The sequence below is a fragment of the Ornithorhynchus anatinus genome, chromosome 10 (assembly GCF_004115215.2).
Source record: "Ornithorhynchus anatinus isolate Pmale09 chromosome 10, mOrnAna1.pri.v4, whole genome shotgun sequence".
In the NCBI taxonomy this organism is placed as follows: Eukaryota; Metazoa; Chordata; class Mammalia; order Monotremata; family Ornithorhynchidae; genus Ornithorhynchus; species Ornithorhynchus anatinus.
The window spans coordinates 45379931-45399681 of record NC_041737.1 but is presented as its reverse complement, the minus strand read 5'-3'; the positions used below and the strand labels follow the sequence as shown (position 1 = coordinate 45399681).

Below are 19751 nucleotides of genomic sequence, written 5' to 3'. Positions count from 1 at the left end.
AAACATCTTGTGGTGTCATTGTTGGAAATAGAATGCTGAACTAAATGGACTATGAGCTTAAAGTAGTGATGTCATTGCTATGCTCTTTCAGTATATTGTACAATACTTCAGTAGTGACCTGATTTGCTCCCTAATTCATCGCTCCCTCAAACCCACAGGACTTAGGTACTTATCCATAATTCATTTATATTAATGTCTGTCTTCCCCTCTAGACTGTGAGCTCGATGTGGGCAGGAAATGTGGCTAACAACTCTGTTGTAGTCTCCCAAGCACCTAGTACAGTGCTTTGCTTATAGTGAGCTCTCAATGAATACAATTGATTATCATGGTAAAGCTGTAACATGATGCCAATTTAGAAAGGTAAATACCGTTTATCTAATGTCAATATGTCTTAAGCCAAGAATTTTCTCTACTGCTTTACTGCAAATTTTCTATGATGTATTCATAAACACAGACTTGGAATTTTGATTCTCTGGTTACCCTTCTGACAGGAAGTGTTATTTATCTATTGTTTGGTAACTTAATTTCAAGCTGCAAGCCCCACATTTTCCATATTATTCTCAAGATCATTTGATAAAGTATAATTCATAGTAGATATGCACAGCCTAAGGATTAATTCTGAAAGTCTCATAATAGGCTTATATTTTCACTGGTCCTACACATCTTGGAGAATTCAGCCACATCACTGAATTTGAACTGGAAACTTGAAACTATGAACATGAAAAAAAGTGTTCAGTTTCCTTTGTGTGCCAAACATGCACTTTCCGAATCCTCGTCTTGCAACACTGCACTTTTTGTCAAATCCTATGATTCTTACCTTGTGGAATCATAAAATCTATCCTTGATTTGTCACAGTAGTAGTATTTATTGAACACCAACTTAATGTACTAAGTACTTGAGAAGTACAAAACAAGGAATGACACATTCCCTGCCTAAAAGGAATTTACATTCCAATCAGGGAGACAGACATAAAGCATTTTACAAATGGAGTAGTTAAAATAAATAATTGAGTGTATATTTGAAGAAATGTACCTACAAAAGTAATGAGGATGGCTGCAAAAAAAGTTTCAAAGTGCTAGAGATGGCTGATATGATCATTTGACTAAATCTGTTGGGAATTAGTGAGGGAAGGCTTGTTGGAGGAGGCAGGAAACAGCCATGGTCTGTCTGATTTGGGGAAGGAGGTTGTTCCCAAGAGGGGAACAGTGTTGGAGAAAGCCTCAGTATTTGGTTTTGGTATATCTTAACCATAACTCACTTTGAGGTTTTTCCAACTGTTACTACTGTACTGCATTATCCTTAATATGAAACATGCTCATATCGAAGCCAACAAACGTATTTATTGAGCACTTACTGTGCCCAGTGCTCAGAACAGTGTTTGGCACATAGTAAACACTTAACAAATACCAAATACCAACACAGAGCACTGCACTAAGCACTTGGGAGAGTCCAGTGTAACAGAGTTGGAAGACACATTCCCTAACCACAAGAAGCTTACAGTCTAGAGGAGGAACTTACAGCCTAGAAGAACTGTAGCATCTTTCCTTGTCTCTCTGCCCATTCTCATTCCCATGCCAGTGATCTTGGCAAGTCTTTCCAGTGAATACTTACTGCTTTAGATGGCTTTCTCAATGTCCAGATCACTCTACCACATCCTCAGCATTATTTATGAAATAATCATATAAAACCAACTTAGTTGATGATAGTAAGTTCTGTAGACTCCACTTTCTTTTCTACCTTGGTTTCAGTCCATTCTGTTTCATTTCTGATCAGACTTTTTTCTCTTGCCATTCCTCATTCTGATTTTGGGTTTGCTGTTTAATGGTATTCCAAAATGATGAAGTTTGTATCTGTGCCCTTCTGATTCACAATTCAGTCCTTAGACTTTCCTTGGGACCTATTTCTTCCACCCAACCTCTTCAAATCTCCCATCAAATCTCCTATAAGGACCTTAAGAGTTCTGAAACCAACCCAAGCCGCCTCCTGATTCTGCCCATATGTGACTTCCATTTTTCCTCCAAGTGTATTAATTCCCTGTGGAGTTTCCTGCCTTATCTGGGTCTATAATTTGAATTGTGGGTAAAGGTCAATTTTTGGATTCTGGGTAAGATCAATGAATCATGCAAGGATATTGATTAAAACGGATCTACTGAGGCAAATTTTTAATCACAGTTTTCACCAGTCCTTTTTAGCACATGCCCCAGTTTCACAAGGAACTTGTGGTGGTGAGTATCAGTAACCCAGAGGTGTAGGGCAACAGGACATTGGCTAATGATTTTTTTTAATTAAAAGAACCTTCCCACAACCTGATTCCTATTTGGTCTGGTCTAATATGCTCCAGGTCTGGGTCTGCACCATGTGTTGTATCAAGCATTTAAGTATTAGCAAGGACAGTAGTGTCAACTTCCACAGTTTCTAGTCTGGGAACTGAAAAATTAGACCTTCAGTTTACCTCAAGATTGCTCTGAATAAGGATGGGCTGAGTAAGAACTTATTTATTAGAACACATGCACATACAACAATTATAGTATTGCATTATGCTTTCCATAAATTCATTCAGCTCCACTGAATGAAATCTGCCTACATTTTTTTGACTGTTAAATTGCTCATAATTTTCTTTCCTTGTTGAGCTACAGAATCCTTGAGTAATGGAATTAATATTTATCACACAATGAAAATAGAAAAAAATATGGTTGGCCTTCAAAGGGAGGCTTCAAATTTTTTGTTATGTTTCTCTCAAATATTATGAGAGTTAAAGGAAAGAAAAGTCAGTCTACTTGAAGTACTGGAATTTTTTTTCTTTAAACACACTACCTGAAATGATTTGGGCTGCTTATCTCTGAGTATTATCGCATTCTTATATTTTCTCTGCCCCTCTCCTTTTCACTTTCACTCTTTTCCTCTCTCCTCTTACTTCCCCTTCTTCCAATTTCTCTCTCTCTCTCTCTCTCTCTCTCTCCTAATAATTGTGGTATTTAAGCTCATACTATGTCCCAAACACTGGGGTAGATACAAGATATTCAGGTCAGACACAGTCCTTGTCCTTCATGGGGCTCATAGCCTAAGAGAGAAAAAACTCCAACTATTTTATCCCTATTTTGTAGTTAAAGAAACTGAGGAAAGAGAAGTCGTGACTTGCACAAGATCACACAGCAGGCAAATGACAGAAGGGATTAGAATCCATGTTCTCTGATTCCCAGGCCCATGCTGATCTACTAGGCCACACTGATTCTTTTCTTCTCTCTCTCCCTGCTCATTGCTCCAGACACACAAACATTACTTGATGACTACTTCCCAAGTTTGTGCCATTTATTTCAAATGTTAATTGTGCCCTTAGAAAAATCAACAAACTTCTTGCTGCGTTTTCTCTTTACTTTTTCCCATTAAAGTTTCAAGCCAATTTTCTCTTAGGAATAATATTATAATTGAGGAATTGGTCATATCCCGCTTTGACTGCTGCATCAGGCTCCTCACTGATCTCTATGACTCCTGTCTCTCCCCATTCCAGTCCATACTTCACTCTACTCCCTGGATCATTTTTCCAAAAAAAACCCTTTCAGGTTATGTCTCCCACTCCTCAAAAACCTCCAGTGGTTGCCCATCCACCTCCTTATTAAACAGAAACTCCTAACCTTAGGCTTTAAAATACTCAGCTACGTAACTTCACTGATCCCTTTCTACAGTCCAGCACACATATGTATTTACTTTAAGCAGATGATTTCCTCTTTCCCTTCTAAATTTCTCCACAGAAGCTATACATGTATAACTGAACGTGAGGAATAGATCCTTGTTCAGTCATATGCTGTGTTCGGTATTGGAATTGTGTTCCTCAAGCTAAGTCATGGCACCGGCCAAATGTTGAAGTATTTCAGCTAGAACTTGTGCGACAAGCCTTTATAGGAGGAGAGTCTCTTCAGCCGTTGCTACTGCTGCTGTTCAAAGGCAGTGAGGTCCTCATTAGTTAACTACTCAGAATGTCATGCCTCAATCTCCTCAACATCTTCTGGTGCAATTAGTCAATGGTATATATAATAATAATGTTGGTATTTGTTAAGCGCTTACTATGTGCAGAGCACTGTTCTAAGCGCTGGGGTAGACACAGGGGAATCAGGTTGCCCCACGTGGGGCTCACAGTCTTAATCCCCATTTTACAGATGAGGTAACTGAGGCACAGAGAAGTTAATTGACTTGCCCACAGTCACACAGCTGCCAAGTGGCAGAGCTGGGATTTGAACCCATGACCTCTGACTCCAAAGCCCCTGCTCTTTCCACTGAGCTACGCTGCTTCTCGAGCACTTACTTGAGCTTATATATTGAGCACTTACTATGTTCAGAGCACTGTATTGAGAGCTTGGGAAAGGACAATACAACAGAGTTGGTAGTCCTGTCCCCTGCCCACAAAGAGATTACAGTCAATATAAAGATGAGTACATAAATGCTGTGTGGTTGAGGGTGAGTCAAATATCAAATTTCCAAAGGTCACAGATCCAAGTGCAATTTCTGAGTTGAGTTCTTTGCTCATTTCAGCAAAATTTTTAGTTACCTCTTCTACAGTGACTGCAAAGCCTTGTAAGTCTGACACAAACTCAGGACAAAATTTTCTCCAAATTACACTGTATGACTTCATTCTACACTTAAACCAGTGATCTTCACTGCACGATAAGTGTTGTAGCTCTTTAGCTCTTCCAAAATTCTTTCAGAGTTCCATTGTCCTGAAAGCCTGGGTAAATGGGAGACTAATGCAAAACGTCTTGGATTACCCCCTCACTCATGGGTTGCAGCAATGAGGTGGTGTTGGAGGACAGAAACACTACTGTGATGTTAAGGTGCAAGTCATCAAGGATGGTTGGATGAGCAGGAGTCCCTTGGTTCTGCAGCCTTGCGGGGAAAGAGGTCATTGAAGGATCCAGTAGAACCATATTGTTGGGGCATTGGTGGGAGTTGCCAAATGGAAGTCAAAAGAATAGGAACTGAACAGAGGGGGTGTGTTAGGGTGGAGGGGGTCGGGGGAAAGGCTGGGGGAGACAGGAGTGTGGGGAGAGAAGCGGGATGAGAGGGTAGCAGATGGTCAAGGGAAAACCTGGGATCACTCAGAGAAAGCCTCTGTCTCACAAGCTTGAGGAAAGGACATCCCTGATCCCTAGAAACAAAGTGTCCAGGGCAAGGCTTCACAGGGAGGAATTTCTTGTATTGTCCACATCTAACCTATGTGCATATAGAGAAAATGCGGGCTTGAGGCAAGGAAAAATTCACCGCATTACCCCTGACTCCAGTCCCAATTTGTATGACATCATTATTGTTTGATGTGTGTGCTGAAATGACTTGAAACCCCTAAATCTAGAAGGATTTCACTGTTGGGGGAGAAGGGAGGATCTCAGCCCCCTTGACTGTTCTATAGCCATTGCATTCCCCTTCCAGAGCCAACTAGAGTAGGGCACTTTTAAATTAAAAATAAATAGCAACCAACTCCCTAGAACAACCCCCACATCCCTCCACCAGTACCTCCATTGTAAGCCTTCTGCCTTGAACCACAGAGGCTGCTTCCTCAGTCACTTCCTGCCTAAAGCCAGGCCTGGAGGGAAGTCTGGTGCATTCTGTTTGAGCCCAGTGTTTGTTTCTGAGATTTTCGCTGCAGTTCTCCCTTGTGGTTGCTCTCTCTTTTAAAGTTAACAATGAACTTAGCCAGGCAACTTCTGAGCACTAGAGACAGATTTCATAATTGTGCCTCTTCAGGCTGATTTCCCTTTGGGACTGCCAGTTCTTCTGGAGGCTTTCCCCCCAAAATATGATCTCTTTTTAATTCCCAAGATGTTCCATTTACCAAAGTAGAACACAGGTGATTTTCTAAGAATTCAGACCTAAGGCTAAAGTGTACTTTATTTGTCACTATTAGTGTCTAAATCATGTTCCAAGATAGAGATGTGAAAATATCCAATATTGGCAAATTGAAATGACAACTGTAATGATAGAAGTGGCAATTCCAGGAGTAGTTTGTGTTCCAGGAAAGTTCTTAAACACACTCTGCTGTTTTTCACATTTGGCTATGTACTGAGGGTTGCATTATGTAGTATAGCTACATATATACTGCATATACACATCTACATACATACCTAAACATCTTTAATATCAAGGAGTATGTTTCATGCAAAAAGAATAGGATTTTATTCTTGAGAGCAGAAATGGGGAGTTTATTCTGAAGAAATTTATGAAGTAGCACATTATTATTCCTTTGTCATGTTGGCTTATGACCAGTTTTCATTCCTGGGCCTGGATGACTTGGAGGATCATTGAGAGCTTAATGCTCTTTCCTAAGGCATTTTTCCCCACTTCAGAGGAATGTTATTACTTAACAAATGATAAAAATTTACAGCACATCTGTTAAATATTTCTCTTAGCATTCACGGGCAGGTGTGCAACCTCATAAACTCAGAAGCTCCTGAGAATGAGAGATTGTTTGATGACTTTCCATCATAAGGCTGAGACCATGGTTGTGCAGCTTCAAGGTTTCTATTAAACATAATTTTTTTAATGGTCTTTAAGCACTTACTAGATGCTACGCACTCTATTAAAACCTAGGATAGAGGTTGATTAGGTTGGACACAGTCCATGTCCCACATGGGGCTCACAGTCCTACTTCCCATTTTACAGATGAGATAACTGAGGCAAAGAAGAGTTAAGTGACTTGCCCAAGGTCACACAGCAGAAGAGGCAGAGCTGGGATTAGAATCCTGGTTTCTGATTTCCAGGCCCATGCTCTCTCCATTAGGCCACACTGCTTCTCTGGAGGGAGTTTCCAGAAAGAAGTCATTATTCCTTTAAACACTTGAAATCTTTAGCTAATAAAATAGCAAGTTAAGGGGAAGAGTGTTTGGGACAGAAGAGACTAAAGAGTCATGATGAACTTATGTCTGAACTTGGACATGGGAAATAAAATGCTTTGCTAATTTATCTCACAATTTTTTCAGTCTCCCTCCCACACTTTTTTTGGGAGTCACTGGCGTGGGTGACGGAGAAAGAATGCTTTTTCTGAATGTGGTGTAGTGCTTAGAACAGCACTTGGTACATAGTAAGCACTTAAATGCCATCATGATCATTATTATTATTATTAAATGACATCACTTATCATCGGATCGATGTGACTGCCAATTTGCTCTGCATGCAGTCCCAGCTTTGACTCAGCTCTAAAGATTATGGGCAGGTGGCAATAGAACAGTGGAGAACAGGTAAGGAGAAAGAAGAAAGTTCTACTTTTCTCCCTATTCAGCATCACTAACATCAGCCCTTGCTTTTTTGCTGACAGCCTACAAACCCCACCTGAAAACATTTGTAGACCAAAAAACATTTTTCCTAGGTCACTCCTCATCTTTGGAATTCCCTCTGACCTGGTCCAGCAGGATTCCATCCCATTGGCCTTTAGGATCCATATGGAAAGACTTTCTTTTCTAATTTGGCCTGGCTGGATGGAATGGCATTTAAAAGTTGATATTCCAGTCCCTCTTGTTTTATCTGCTCTTGCCTGGACTAACTAACATTTTTCAGGTGTTCCCTGAGATAGTTCAGTGATGAAGGGGCAATTTAGAAAGAAAAGTAACAGCATTGTGGCACTCTTTGAAAAGATGATTTAATCCCTGCTAGTTATCTATTTTCTTTCTAATTCTATTTCATTCCTCTAGCGTTTGAAGTGAAACTGTGGCCAAAAGCCTGTTGTCTGAGGGAGTTCTGTTCAAACATGATGAAACTTTCATTTCAACATAATGATTCAGACCAGTGAAGAATCATGCCTAGGAGTAAATGACCATAAAGCCTTGGTCCAATAATTGGTGGGGAGATAAATTTTCTTTTCCCAACAGTGCAGATAATAACAGTCATGGTATTTCTTAAGTACTTCAACCTGTTGTCTGAAGGAGTTCTCTTCAAACATGATGAGGCTTTGATTCCAACATAGTAATTCAGCCCAGCTAAGAGTCATGCTAAGAGCAAATGACCATAAATCCTTGGTCCCGTAATTGGTGGGAAGATAATTTTGTTCTTTCCAACAACACAGATAATAATAATCTTGGTACTTAAGAGCTTATTATGTGCCCAAAACTGTAATAAATACTGGAGTAGATACCAGACAATCAGGTTGGGTAGTCCCTGTCTCACAAAGAACTCACAGTCTATAATTAAGTTTCTTGGAGTGGACAGTATCAGGAAATGAACTAATCCACACCTTTCCATCACATATGCCCAGCAGAGAGTGTGACAATTTTAAGGAGAGAAGCCTTGAAGGCTTCTTCCCTTCCCCATAAGTGTTAGTTTTATAAAGCAAAATTCACTGCCTTGAATGAGCCACCGTGCACTAGATAGCACCGATGAGGAACCCTCCTGTCAAAAGTAGCATGGCCTAGAGGATAGAACACAGACCTGGGAGTCAGAAGGATCTGGGTTCTAATCCTGACTCTGCCACTTGTCTGCTCTGCCTCATTTACCTCATCTGTAAAGTGGGAATTAAGTCTGTGAGCCCCGTGTGGGATGGACTGTGTTCAACCTGATTTGCTTGCATCCACCTCAGGGCTTAGTACAGTTCCTAGCACATAATAAGTGCTTAATAAATGCTACTGTTATTATTATTATTAATAAACATGGGGTGAACAGTTTACAGGGGATGAATATACAAAGGAGAAAAATGAGTCAAACTGTAGTTTCAGCAGGACAGACACTTTTCCAAGATACCTTGCCCTCATCTCCAGCTCAGTGACAAACACAGAACAATGTGAAACAGAGAGAATGATACCACAGAGAAACAGGAGGACTTTTAGGCCCCCTTCACACCAAGGAGGACAATCTCAAACTGCTTTCACTGTGCAATGGTTTTTCTTTAATTTTTCAAGCAAGAAAGGCAGAACAGACAAAGGCTAATGTGCCCTGCATTATTTTAATCATTCAATAGAATACACTGTGTTCTTCCTTGCTGTGTGAGGAGCACTGTACTAAGTACTTGAGAGCTAACACACATACATTCTATTTTATAGTCTAGCAGGGAGCTTGATTCCCTACCCTTTTGCCTGATAGGGAGAGAAGCTCTGGGAATTCTTTGTGAAGGATGTCTAGTTGTTCTAAAGAGTCAGCCGTGCCTGCCTTTTTCTAGCGCCCAGCCCATTCCACTCTAAGCAATTCCCAAGTAAAAATGATTGACACCTCTTGGTCTAGGTGAGCAGGTAAGTTCTAGCTTTGCATCTTTGCTTGGAAGAAACAGTGTTCAAATACCCCAGTGCTGTTGTAAATATAGCTTTGAATAAAGGTTAGTTGATTTAAATTCAGTGCTTAAAAGAGTAATAACAGCAATAATTATGGCATTTAAATGTTTAATACATTTCACTGCATCGGCTATTCGTTGAAACATGAAATCTGCATTGTTTTCCTTTAATTATCAAAGAAATAACAGTACAGTGATCTTGCTAAAGAGATTCATGTGCTTGTTATTTCTTTGCTAGTTGTTTGCAGTAGGCTTTTAATCGAGATTGGTCACCAAGCTATGGATGGGCACCTAAGCAGGAGTTTGTTTGGTGTCTGCCAAGAACCTCTGGGCTTCATCCATCCATCTCTGTTGGCTGTTAATTCAACAGAAGCTCCAATTCAAAGCCCTGGCCCCCATCTTTGCTACCCAGAATCCTGAGCCTGTTGATAAATAATGCTAGTCGATTGTTGCTAGGATGATTCTTGTCTTCTTTCTGCCTGGGACATAATACTCTTTCCAGAAGCAGCATAACCCAGTAGAAAAAGCTCTCACCTTCCCTAGAAGGGCTCAGAGCTGAGAACAATTGCCCCAATTCACCCTATCTTAAACAATGGTATCTATTGAGCACTTACCGTGTGCAAATCACTGTGCTAAGCGCTTAATCAAAGTACAATGCAATAGAGTTGGTAGGCATGATATCCCTGCCCATAAGGAGCCCAAGACAAACACTAAAACCAGTAGTTTCACATGCCCAAGCAATCAGTACTTGTCCCCATGGTGGAGTTTCTCGGATTAGCTTCACTTCCTTACCCACTCTCTGGATGATCTGAACCATGTTTGCAGTTCAATTGAAAAGTCAAGCATTGACTCAGTGTTTGGAATTAGCCCATATATTCTCTCACAGAAAAGCAGGAGATAATTCATTTGTGCCCATCTAATCTACTCTGGCAAAAGATAACATTTGCAGTTCTGGGCCAAGAGTAATATACAGAGCCCACTCTGAGGCGGGAGTATCAGAAGCCTTAACCACATAGTGCACTTTGCTGACAAGTCGCAATTGCACACCCTGTGAGCAGGTGAAAGTTTTATTGTGGGGGCATGATTACTCTTCATGGAATGAAGAATAAATTTCCCTCAAGTACCACTAGAGAACCAATTATCCTTCCTTTAAGTATCGATTTACTTGTAGTTCCGAAGTGATTTAAAAGAATACTATCAAGGTTGGCATGATTAAATCCATACTTATTTTTTAATAAAGTATGTTTATACAAATCAATGAAAAGGAGATGGCTGCCATTTTTGACCTGAGGCTTTTAAAGAGTCATAGAATTGGGAAGGACCTGCAGAGATGATCTGGTCCAAGCTCTGTCTTCCGGCAGCCTTTTTTTTCCATAAAGGCCATATCTTTTCCAAGAGGCCTTCCCCATTTAAGTCCTCTTTTTCCTGGGTCCCTATCCCTTCTGTGTTGTTTATACCCCTGGATCTGGACATTTGATATTCACCTCACCCTTAGCCCCATAGCACTTACGTACATGTCCATAAATTATATATTGTAAATTATTTTTTCAAGTAAATGTTTGTCTCCCCCTCTAGACTGTAAGCTTGTTTTGGGTAGGGAACATTTCTACCAACTCTGATGTAGTATCCTAAGCGTGTGTGCTTTGCACACATACCACTGATGATGACAAATCTGTATGGATGGAGACTTCACCTCTCTTGGAGACCTCTTTCAGAATTTTATAATCCTAATAGTTGAGAAATTTCTCATTCTGACCAACTCTTTCCTGAAACATTTAAAAACCCTTTCTCCTTATTCATCCCTCTGTAGGCAATTAAACCAATTGGACAGTGCCTTCAAAAACAACCTCTAGACTGTTCTTCCCCTCTAGACTATGAGCTCATTGTGGGCAGGAACATGTCTACCCATTGTGTTGTATCATACTCTCCCAAGCACTTAGTACAGTGCTCTGCACGTAATAGGTGCTTGATAAATACGATTGAATGATGGAAACTTTAATTCCCTTGAAATCCATTAATTCTGTTCCTCAACTTTTCTTTTCTGGATTAAATGATCCCAATTCCACTTAACTTTCCTTACAAGACATATTTTCCAACTCCTTAATAATTTTTTGTCCCTGGAATTTCTCCCGTTTCTCCACACCCTTATTAAAATATGACAACCCAAACTGGACCCCCAAACTATGAAATGGATCTGACGAGTATAGTGATCCACCCAGTCCCCCTGGTCATGGGATCTGAGACTGTTACCTCATTGGCCCCAGTGTCATTTTTGGATTGAATTACTGCCCTCCAAAGTCTCACCCATCTGGACCAATTTGGGTCTGGGAGCATTCTCTTTCAGAATTCATTCCATTTTACCCTCAAACTCACAAATATTTAGCAGAGACCAAAGTACCTGGTCACTCATGACTTTATAGTGAATTAAGTGAGTACTCTTTAAGAATATCTTAAACTAAAATTTGGCTGAAATTCTGAAATTGTGTGATACATGGTAAATAAACATGTTTCTTTGCATTTTTAAAATGTTATCCCCAGTAACAATGCTGTTTAAATAATGTAGTCTCAGTAATGATATCCTCAACAGCTCGGTCACAGCTAGAACTTTGGCACATGTGTATGAAGGTTTTCTTTCCCATAAAGTTCACAAGAAATTACATCTTAAAGAATCAAAACACCTAGGTCGTGAACTAGTCTTTTTTCCATTTAAAATGGGGGTCTTCTAGTCCCATTTCTGTATCAGCTCATTTCAGTCACACATTTCTTCCATAATGCGAGTTTTAAAGACATATTTTGTCCAGAACTTTGTTAGGGAAGCAGGAAATGCTTGCCAACATGAGTCTGTTTGGAAACCGCATACTGATGCATTGGAAGAAATGGTTTATGCCCATGCATGAGGCATTGGAATGGCAGAGTCTTACAGCTCACATTGTATTTGCACACAGTGCCGAGTTATAGGAGAAATGTGCACACTTGTTTCCTTTGACATCTGAAAACTAAATGGATTTGGAAATCTCTTCTCAAAAAGACCATGTTTCTGGGGAACCTGAAGCCCATCTGTGGGACCTCATGGAGAGGGAACAGGTACCAGAGGGACCTTAACTAGTTTATTAATATTTCCTAGGACTCATGGTGCCAACCAACCTTTGACAGGCTGATTTTTCCAATTTGTGGGCCAGAGAGTGGGCCCTTTTCAGATTTCCACAGTATAAAAGTGTCGGGGGGAATGTCTGCCCACAAAACTGTAACTATGGTAGTGCAGATGGGGTGGTCACTTAGGGAGCCAAACCATAGTGGCAGAAAAAGAACAGGACTCCCTTTTGCTCTAGTAGTCTTGTTTCTCAAACCTTTCCTTGTCTTCAGTTGCACTCTGGACCTGGGTTCAACTTCAGAAATGAAGTGGCCTTGATTTAGGTAGGGATATTCTTGGGGTGGACGTAGAGGAATGGCATTAAGTCGTTCCCTCCCCGATCCCCTGCCCCCGCAACTCCTCTCCATCCACTTATTGGGTTGGTTTTCTTGTGTGCAAGTTTTGTTTCTTGCTCCTGCTGCTGAGGAAATGGGTGGCACAGACAGGGACATGAACCTCTGAAGAGTACTGTTTGAGGGTGAAATGAGGTGGTGGGTGGCCATTCTTAACAATCTGATGGAGCACAGCAGCTGCCAAATCCAGCTCACAGGCCATCTCTCAAATGCATGAAAGCCTGGCATGTGATAAGAATTTGGTAGGAGTTGGAAGATGGCAGCATGTCTATATGTGATCCTGGCAAATATGATGGATTTTGGGGAGGGGGCGGTCAAAATAAGTAGGCATTAATTTTTTCATGAGTCTCTCAAAAAGTCTCAGAGAACAAATTCTGGTCTCACTTTACAAATTTAGATTTGGGGAGACAGATGGTTTAAGTGATTTACAATAATAAAATTCAGTGGATTGATATCATAGTCTGGCATCAAATTTGATGTAACAACTTCAATCTGTTATAATCCCAAGTACACTTTTTAATGGAAAGGTGTATGGTTTCCTTTTCCAGGAAAATACATATTGGATTGGAACTGAATATCCATGGCAAAACAGATTTTAGAGTAATGAAGTAGTGAATTCAGGCAGTGTAGGCTCTCTATCTAGTCTTTCCAGGCTAATAAATTTACCTCAGTCTGAACTGTCTGAGTTCATCAGGAAACTCTGCTTCTTAGCCATGAAGACCTGATCTCAGTATCTATCTAGTGGATAATGGTTTCAGAATATAATTCAGTATTCAGCATGTTTTTAATTGAGTCCTTAAATAATTTAAGCAACTTAATTAAAGTGATTTAATTTAAAATACTATAGTAGTTTGGAAAGGCCAGTGTATGCTTCTAAGATCAAGTTATAGTTTTAGTGTCTCACTTCTGCAGTCTCAAAATAATATTTTGGAAGGAATGTACAGGAAGTCTGCCTCAGTACCTCAGTTTAATGTGTGGGCGGTGTAAAAAAAACAACCACCCACCTACTGTCAAGGGCCAAATGAATGTCTCCGGTCAACAAGAGGTGGACAAACACTTTTAGTAGGACTATCAATCTTTCAATTGTTAAGGACTCATGCTGTGCAGATCATTGTACTTAGCTCTTGGAAAAGTACAATAGAATGAATGGACATGATTCTTGCCCCCATGGGCCTTACAGTCTAGCAGAGAAGACAGATATTATATAGGACAAATAAAGTCTCAACCTCAAGAAGAGTGTCTGCTCATTTTGTTCTTCCTCTGATTAACTCTTGCCACCCTCACCCTACCTTTCCCACTCCCCTAATCTCACCTAAAACTCTAAAGAGAGTCTGGTATTTTTTGAATTAGGAAAGGTAACCTGCAGTCAGATTAAAAGTTCTTTTCATCATATGTGCATTTTAGTTTGCATTTCTTTTTATAGGTGAGGGAATTGGAAATTTAAAACTCAGTGTCCCTTTGCGGAATCATTTCTTTCTAAACAGGTGCTTTGTTGGGTTTAATAAAATCATGAATTAAGAAATAGAAACTTCATCTGAATTGCCATTTCTTTTTTTTTCTGCAGGTGGTGTTTGTATTGCTCAATCCTTAAAAATCCCACGTGAACCCAGGCCTGGAGAATTTGACAAAATCATCAAACGCTTGCTGGAATTTCCTAATGCCAGAGCAGTGATCATGTTTGCCAATGAGGATGACATTAGGTGCTTGTCTCCTTACTTCTTGGGTAAAATAAGCTTGCTCCTAGTAGAATATCAGGCTTTATTTTATTTTTATCATGGTACTTATATACTCTCTTTTCCAACTTAATTGAACTCCAATATATATTCTTGTGGGGTTTAAGTTGAGGAAAATTTCCTTGCACTTTTACAATATATTAGACTTTGCTGCTACACAGAAGCAGTGATATTTTCCACATCTAAATAAGAGGTACTGTAGATTATGCCAGGGGATCGAAAAAGATGAAGCAAATAAGAATCATGTGGCTAAGGTTAAGAATAGGTCCAATTGACCTATTTCTTTTTGGAATTGTGAGTTAGTGTTTGAGATGATTGACTAATTAGCTAACATTGGCCCTTCTCTGTATGTACAAGTCAATTGAGCCAATGTTCTATGGCTCATTGGTGACATATCTTGGCAAATTCTGAGGGTTTTATTTGTTTGCTTTCTTACAGACGGATATTGGAAGCAGCCAAAAAGATGAATCAAACAGGCCATTTTCTCTGGATAGGTTCAGATAGTTGGGGTTCAAAAATTTCACCCGTTTATCAACAAGAAGAGATTGCTGAAGGGGCTGTTACTATTCTCCCTAAAAGAGCTTCAATTGATGGTGAGAACACCTATTAACACTCATGTTAATCCAAAGCATGTTTTATTTATTTGTGCTGAGACTTAATTGGAGCACTCAGAGATTCTGAAACTGAGTAATGTGACTTTTTGCCATCATTTATATGACGTAGAGCACATTACTTTACTGGACTTGCCGTGTTTCTTCAACTTTTAATCAACTGGAGCCTTGCTAAGATAGTTCCTGGTTTTAATTAGAGTTCTTTGGAAGCTATGTTTTTTCTTTGAAGTTTAACACCATTACTTAGGACTGAATTTAGATCATGACATCCCAATAACTAATAAATGTTTGGGGAAACCTTTAACTGCTTCACATGGGTTAATGGACTGCACACTAATTCCCATTGGTAGGAAACAGGTTACCGTGAAGCATTTTTTTATGGTATTTAATAAGTACTTACTATGTTCCAGGCACTGTACTAAGCATTGGGGTAGATACAGGCTAGTCAGGTTGGAAATAGTCTATGTCCCTCATGAGGCTCACAGTACTATGCACAAGGTTGTAGGATTTAATCCCCATTTGATAGATGAGGTAACTGAGGCACAGAGAAGTAAAGCGACTTGCCCAAAGTCACCCAGCAACCAAGGGGTGGAGCAGGGATTAGAACTCAGATCCTTTTGACTCCCAGGTCTGTGTTCTATCATTAGGCCATGCTTCTCCTTTTTGCAAACAGTGTTTTTGGTCCCTACTAATGGCTAATATGAGGACTGGATTTCAGCAAGTCACCTCTGTGACTTGCCATCCTGCTTTATTTTTAACTAATTTGATGCCATCATTCACTGATGCAATTACCCAGTCTTAGTTGTCAGGAATAAACAGGGTTAATGGTCCTTAAAGATCAACAGTAAGAGGGATAAAATAATGCTTTAATAGGGCCAATCTACAATTTTTTCCTGAAGTTTCAGAGAACAGGCTTTTAAGTCTGGCTGAATATCATTGATCAATCTAAAATAAATAATGCAAGGAATCCCCAATTAAAGGTGACTGCTAGGCCTGTTTTTATGTGTTAGGACCATTCAGTTACCATTATGTAATTATATGAATATATATGAGAAGATCATCAGACTCGCTGATGGGTTTTTAAAGAATAATAGTCCCCCAAATTTTTACCAGTCGTTTCCAAACTCGCTAGTGTCCTAGTGATAAAGTGTTGGGTGGGGGTTGTAAGATGAGTAATGTAGGGTGCATTTTCAGTTCTTCATGAAATTTATTACTTAGCCACAGCCCCAACTTTGCATGCACTAGTGCACATGGTGATACTGCGCAGTTTTAATCTACTACATCAATCCCTCTGTTTGGAACAGAATAGAAAATCCAGACTTTAAAAGGTTATTGTTATTATTCAAATTGTACCTCCTTTGGTGGTTAAATTGGGCTTTGATTTGCAGCATTCAAAAGTGCATTTTTACATCTTTCTTGGCTTCTTCAATGCAGGATTTGATCGATACTTTAGAAGTCGTACTCTTGCCAACAACCGAAGAAATGTGTGGTTTGCAGAATTCTGGGAGGAGAATTTTGGATGCAAATTAGGATCACATGGGAAAAGAAACAGTCATATCAAGAAATGCACAGGTAGCCTCTTCTATGAAATGTTTTCTTCTACCTCTTCTATGAAATGTTTTCTTCTACTTCCATACCTTATCCAATGGGAAAATGAGTAAATTGTTCTTCCTCCAAGTGGATTTCATTCGGCCACCTGAATCTAGACGTCAGAATACAGAAGTAATGTCAGGGATAGGAATGTTTCAAGTGCACTGTTAAGTTTCTTCCAGTTAGGACCTTTTCTAAGATAGGGCAATAATTGTTCCAGGTTTTTGCTTTCATAGGTCCCTGTGCCCTTCTTGAATGAGTGCATTCGTGGGACATATATTCATAGTTATGGCATGTATTAAATACTTAAAGTGTCAAAGTATAGTCCCAAAAGCCTGGACTGATACCAGATGATCAAACTGCAAGCTCTTCATGGAAGGGAGAAGCAGCGTGGCTCAGTGGAAAGAGCACGGGCTTTGGAGTCAGGGCTCATGAGTTCGAATCCCAGCTCTGCCACTTGTCGGCTGTGTGACTGTGGGCAAGTCACTTAACTTCTCTGTGCCTCAGTTCCCTCATCTATAAAATGGGAATTAAAACTGTGAGCCCCACGTGGGACAACCTGATTCCCCTATGTCTACCCCAGCGCTTAGAACAGTGCTCGGCACATAGTAAGCGCTTAACAAATACCAACAACAAGAATGATTGTGTTAGAGTAAGAGGGAGGAAGAGAAGATGTCCTAACCCATTTTATCATTGAAGAAAGGTAGGCTCAGAGAGATGAAGCAAGTTGCCCAAGGTCACACAGCATGCTGGTGCAAAAGCATAGAATTCAGGTCTCCTGGTTCCCAGTCCCATGATCTTTCCTTAGACCCAGCTAATGTCATGGTACCCAAAGAGCCTCCCAAACCCATGGCTCATAATCTTGGTCCCAGGAGAAAAGAGACTGGGGGGAAAAGAGAAAGCTGGATGGTTTAAGGAATTAAACTATTGCCTCCACTAAACTGTGAGGTCTTTGAGACCAGGAATCATGGCTACTGACTATATTGGCTACTCTCCCAAGCTCTTAATACATGGTAAGCACTCAATAAATTCCATTAATTGATTGTTTGATTTGGCAAGGAGTTCCACCTCTTATACCTTCCCTCTCTCCCTCAGGAGCAAAGGGTGGAACCACTTGCCAAGTCAAACAATCAATTAATGGCATTTATCTGCACTGACAGATTTACCTCAGTTCTTGTGTCACCTACCATTGTTCAGTGACTAGGAGGTGGTTTTGACTGCAATCAGTCAGTCAGTAGTATTTATTGAACACTTACTATGTGCAGAGCACTGTACTAAGAACTTGGGAGAGTACAATGCAGTAGAATTAACAGACACGTTCCAAGCCCAAAACAAGCTTACAGTCTAGAAATACAGTGTCATGGTATTTGTGATTCTTGAACCAGATTGCCCAAGTGTCTATTTGCACTAATGACATCAAGGCTTAGACACCAAAGTCGTATTTGGCCTCCAAGGGGACACAAGCAATGTAAACTTGAGACTAGAAAAAGGCAGTCTGAAACTGAAATAATACTGGAGATTAAAGCCTCTTCTAGAGTGTAGCCAAAATACTTTTACATTGAAGTGCTATGGTAGAAATTCTTGAAGGTAACTTTATTTGTATGCAGTTTTTCATGCAGATCCCATCATGGTGGTTAATCAATCAGTCAATCAATTGGGAAAATACAATAATTAAGACATGATTCTTCCCCTCAAGGAGTTTGCAACCTACCTGGGGATACAGTCACTAAAATAATTTACAGATCAGCCGAAGAGGGATGTGTACATAAGTAAGTGTTTAATAGAGAACGTAAGCTGTGTACATAGGTACTAAGGGAATCTGTATGTACAGTGATAGGTGGTGCAGTTATAATCTAGAGAAATTATAGATTAATCAGAAAAGGGCTCATGGAGATGTGATTTCAGAAGGGCTTTGAAGATGGGAGAGCTGAGGTAGGTCTGTCAGATTTAAAATTAGGAGGGAGTTCCAGCCACGTGGGGAGGTATGAGCAAGAGGTCTGTGCCAGGAGAAATGGGAAAGAGAGTAAATTAGCTGGAGAAGAATGAAGAGCATGAGCTGGGGTATACTGGGAGAAGAGAACGGATAGGTAGGAAGGAGAGAGCTCATTGAGTGTCTTAAAGCCGATAGAAGTTTCAGCTTAATGGAGAGAGGAATGAGCAACAATTGGATGGTTTTGAGGATGAAAATCACATTTTAGAAAAAACAATCCAGGCAGAAGAGTGAAGAATGGACTGGAGAGGGGGTAGAGACAGAAGGCAGGGAGGTTAGGGAGGAAGCTGATGCAGTAGTAGATATCACAAGTGCCTAGGCCAGCATAGTGGTCATTTGGATGGCATGGAAGGAATGGAACCCGAACATGCTGTGGAGGAAAACTTGACAGGATTTGGCAACAGATTGAATATGAGGTCTGAAAGTGGGGAAGATGTCAAGAAAAATGCCAAGGTTGCAGGCTTCAGAGATGGGGAGGAAGGCATTGGTGTCAACTATAATGAGAAAGTTAAGAGGAGAAGAGGATTTGGGAGGGAATAATTGTGGCATTTGTTAAGTGTTTACCACATTGCCAAGCTCTGTGCTAAGCACTGGAGTAGATACGCTATAGTCAGATCTGTCTCAGTCCCTGGACCACATGAGGATCCCAATCTAAGGGAGAGAGGAAATAGGTATTCACTCCCCATTTTACAGATGAGGAAACTGAGGCACAGACAAACTGTGACTAGCTTAAAGTAACAGAGCTAGCAAGTAGGGGAGCTGGGATTGGAAAGTCCTGGGCTCTTTCCACAAGGCAGTGCTGCTTCAGCATTCTTCAAAGAAGATGAGGAGTTTGGGACATTATTTTGGAAACCCAAATAGATAAATTAACCTGACTCTGATACTTCACCGTTGGATCAGGAATGGAGGATGAAAAAGGCTAAGAAATCCTTGATTATTTACTTCTAATGATATTGGAAAATTTCTCCAGGTTTATTAAAAGGGGGTTACCTCAAACTGACACCCACACCAAGGTTTACAGTCCCATTTTAAGGCAAGAAAGATGTCATCTAACCTGCTAATGATGAAATTGTATAGAGGGGTGTGAATACAAGGCTGATGAAAAT

The 19751-nt window shown here is 40.2% G+C and overlaps 1 protein-coding gene across 3 annotated transcripts in view; it reads left to right on the top strand.

Annotated features, from left to right (window-relative positions):
- Positions 1-19751, top strand: part of GRM8 (glutamate metabotropic receptor 8) — a 458029-nt gene that overhangs the window by 198507 nt on the left and 239771 nt on the right. For all 3 annotated transcript variants that reach the window (XM_029072711.1, XM_029072712.2, XM_029072713.1), the window contains exons 4-6: positions 14286-14421; positions 14893-15047; positions 16500-16637. In XM_029072711.1, the coding sequence (XP_028928544.1) occupies positions 14286-14421; positions 14893-15047; positions 16500-16637 (429 nt within the window). The remainder of the gene's footprint in view (positions 1-14285; positions 14422-14892; positions 15048-16499; positions 16638-19751) is intronic.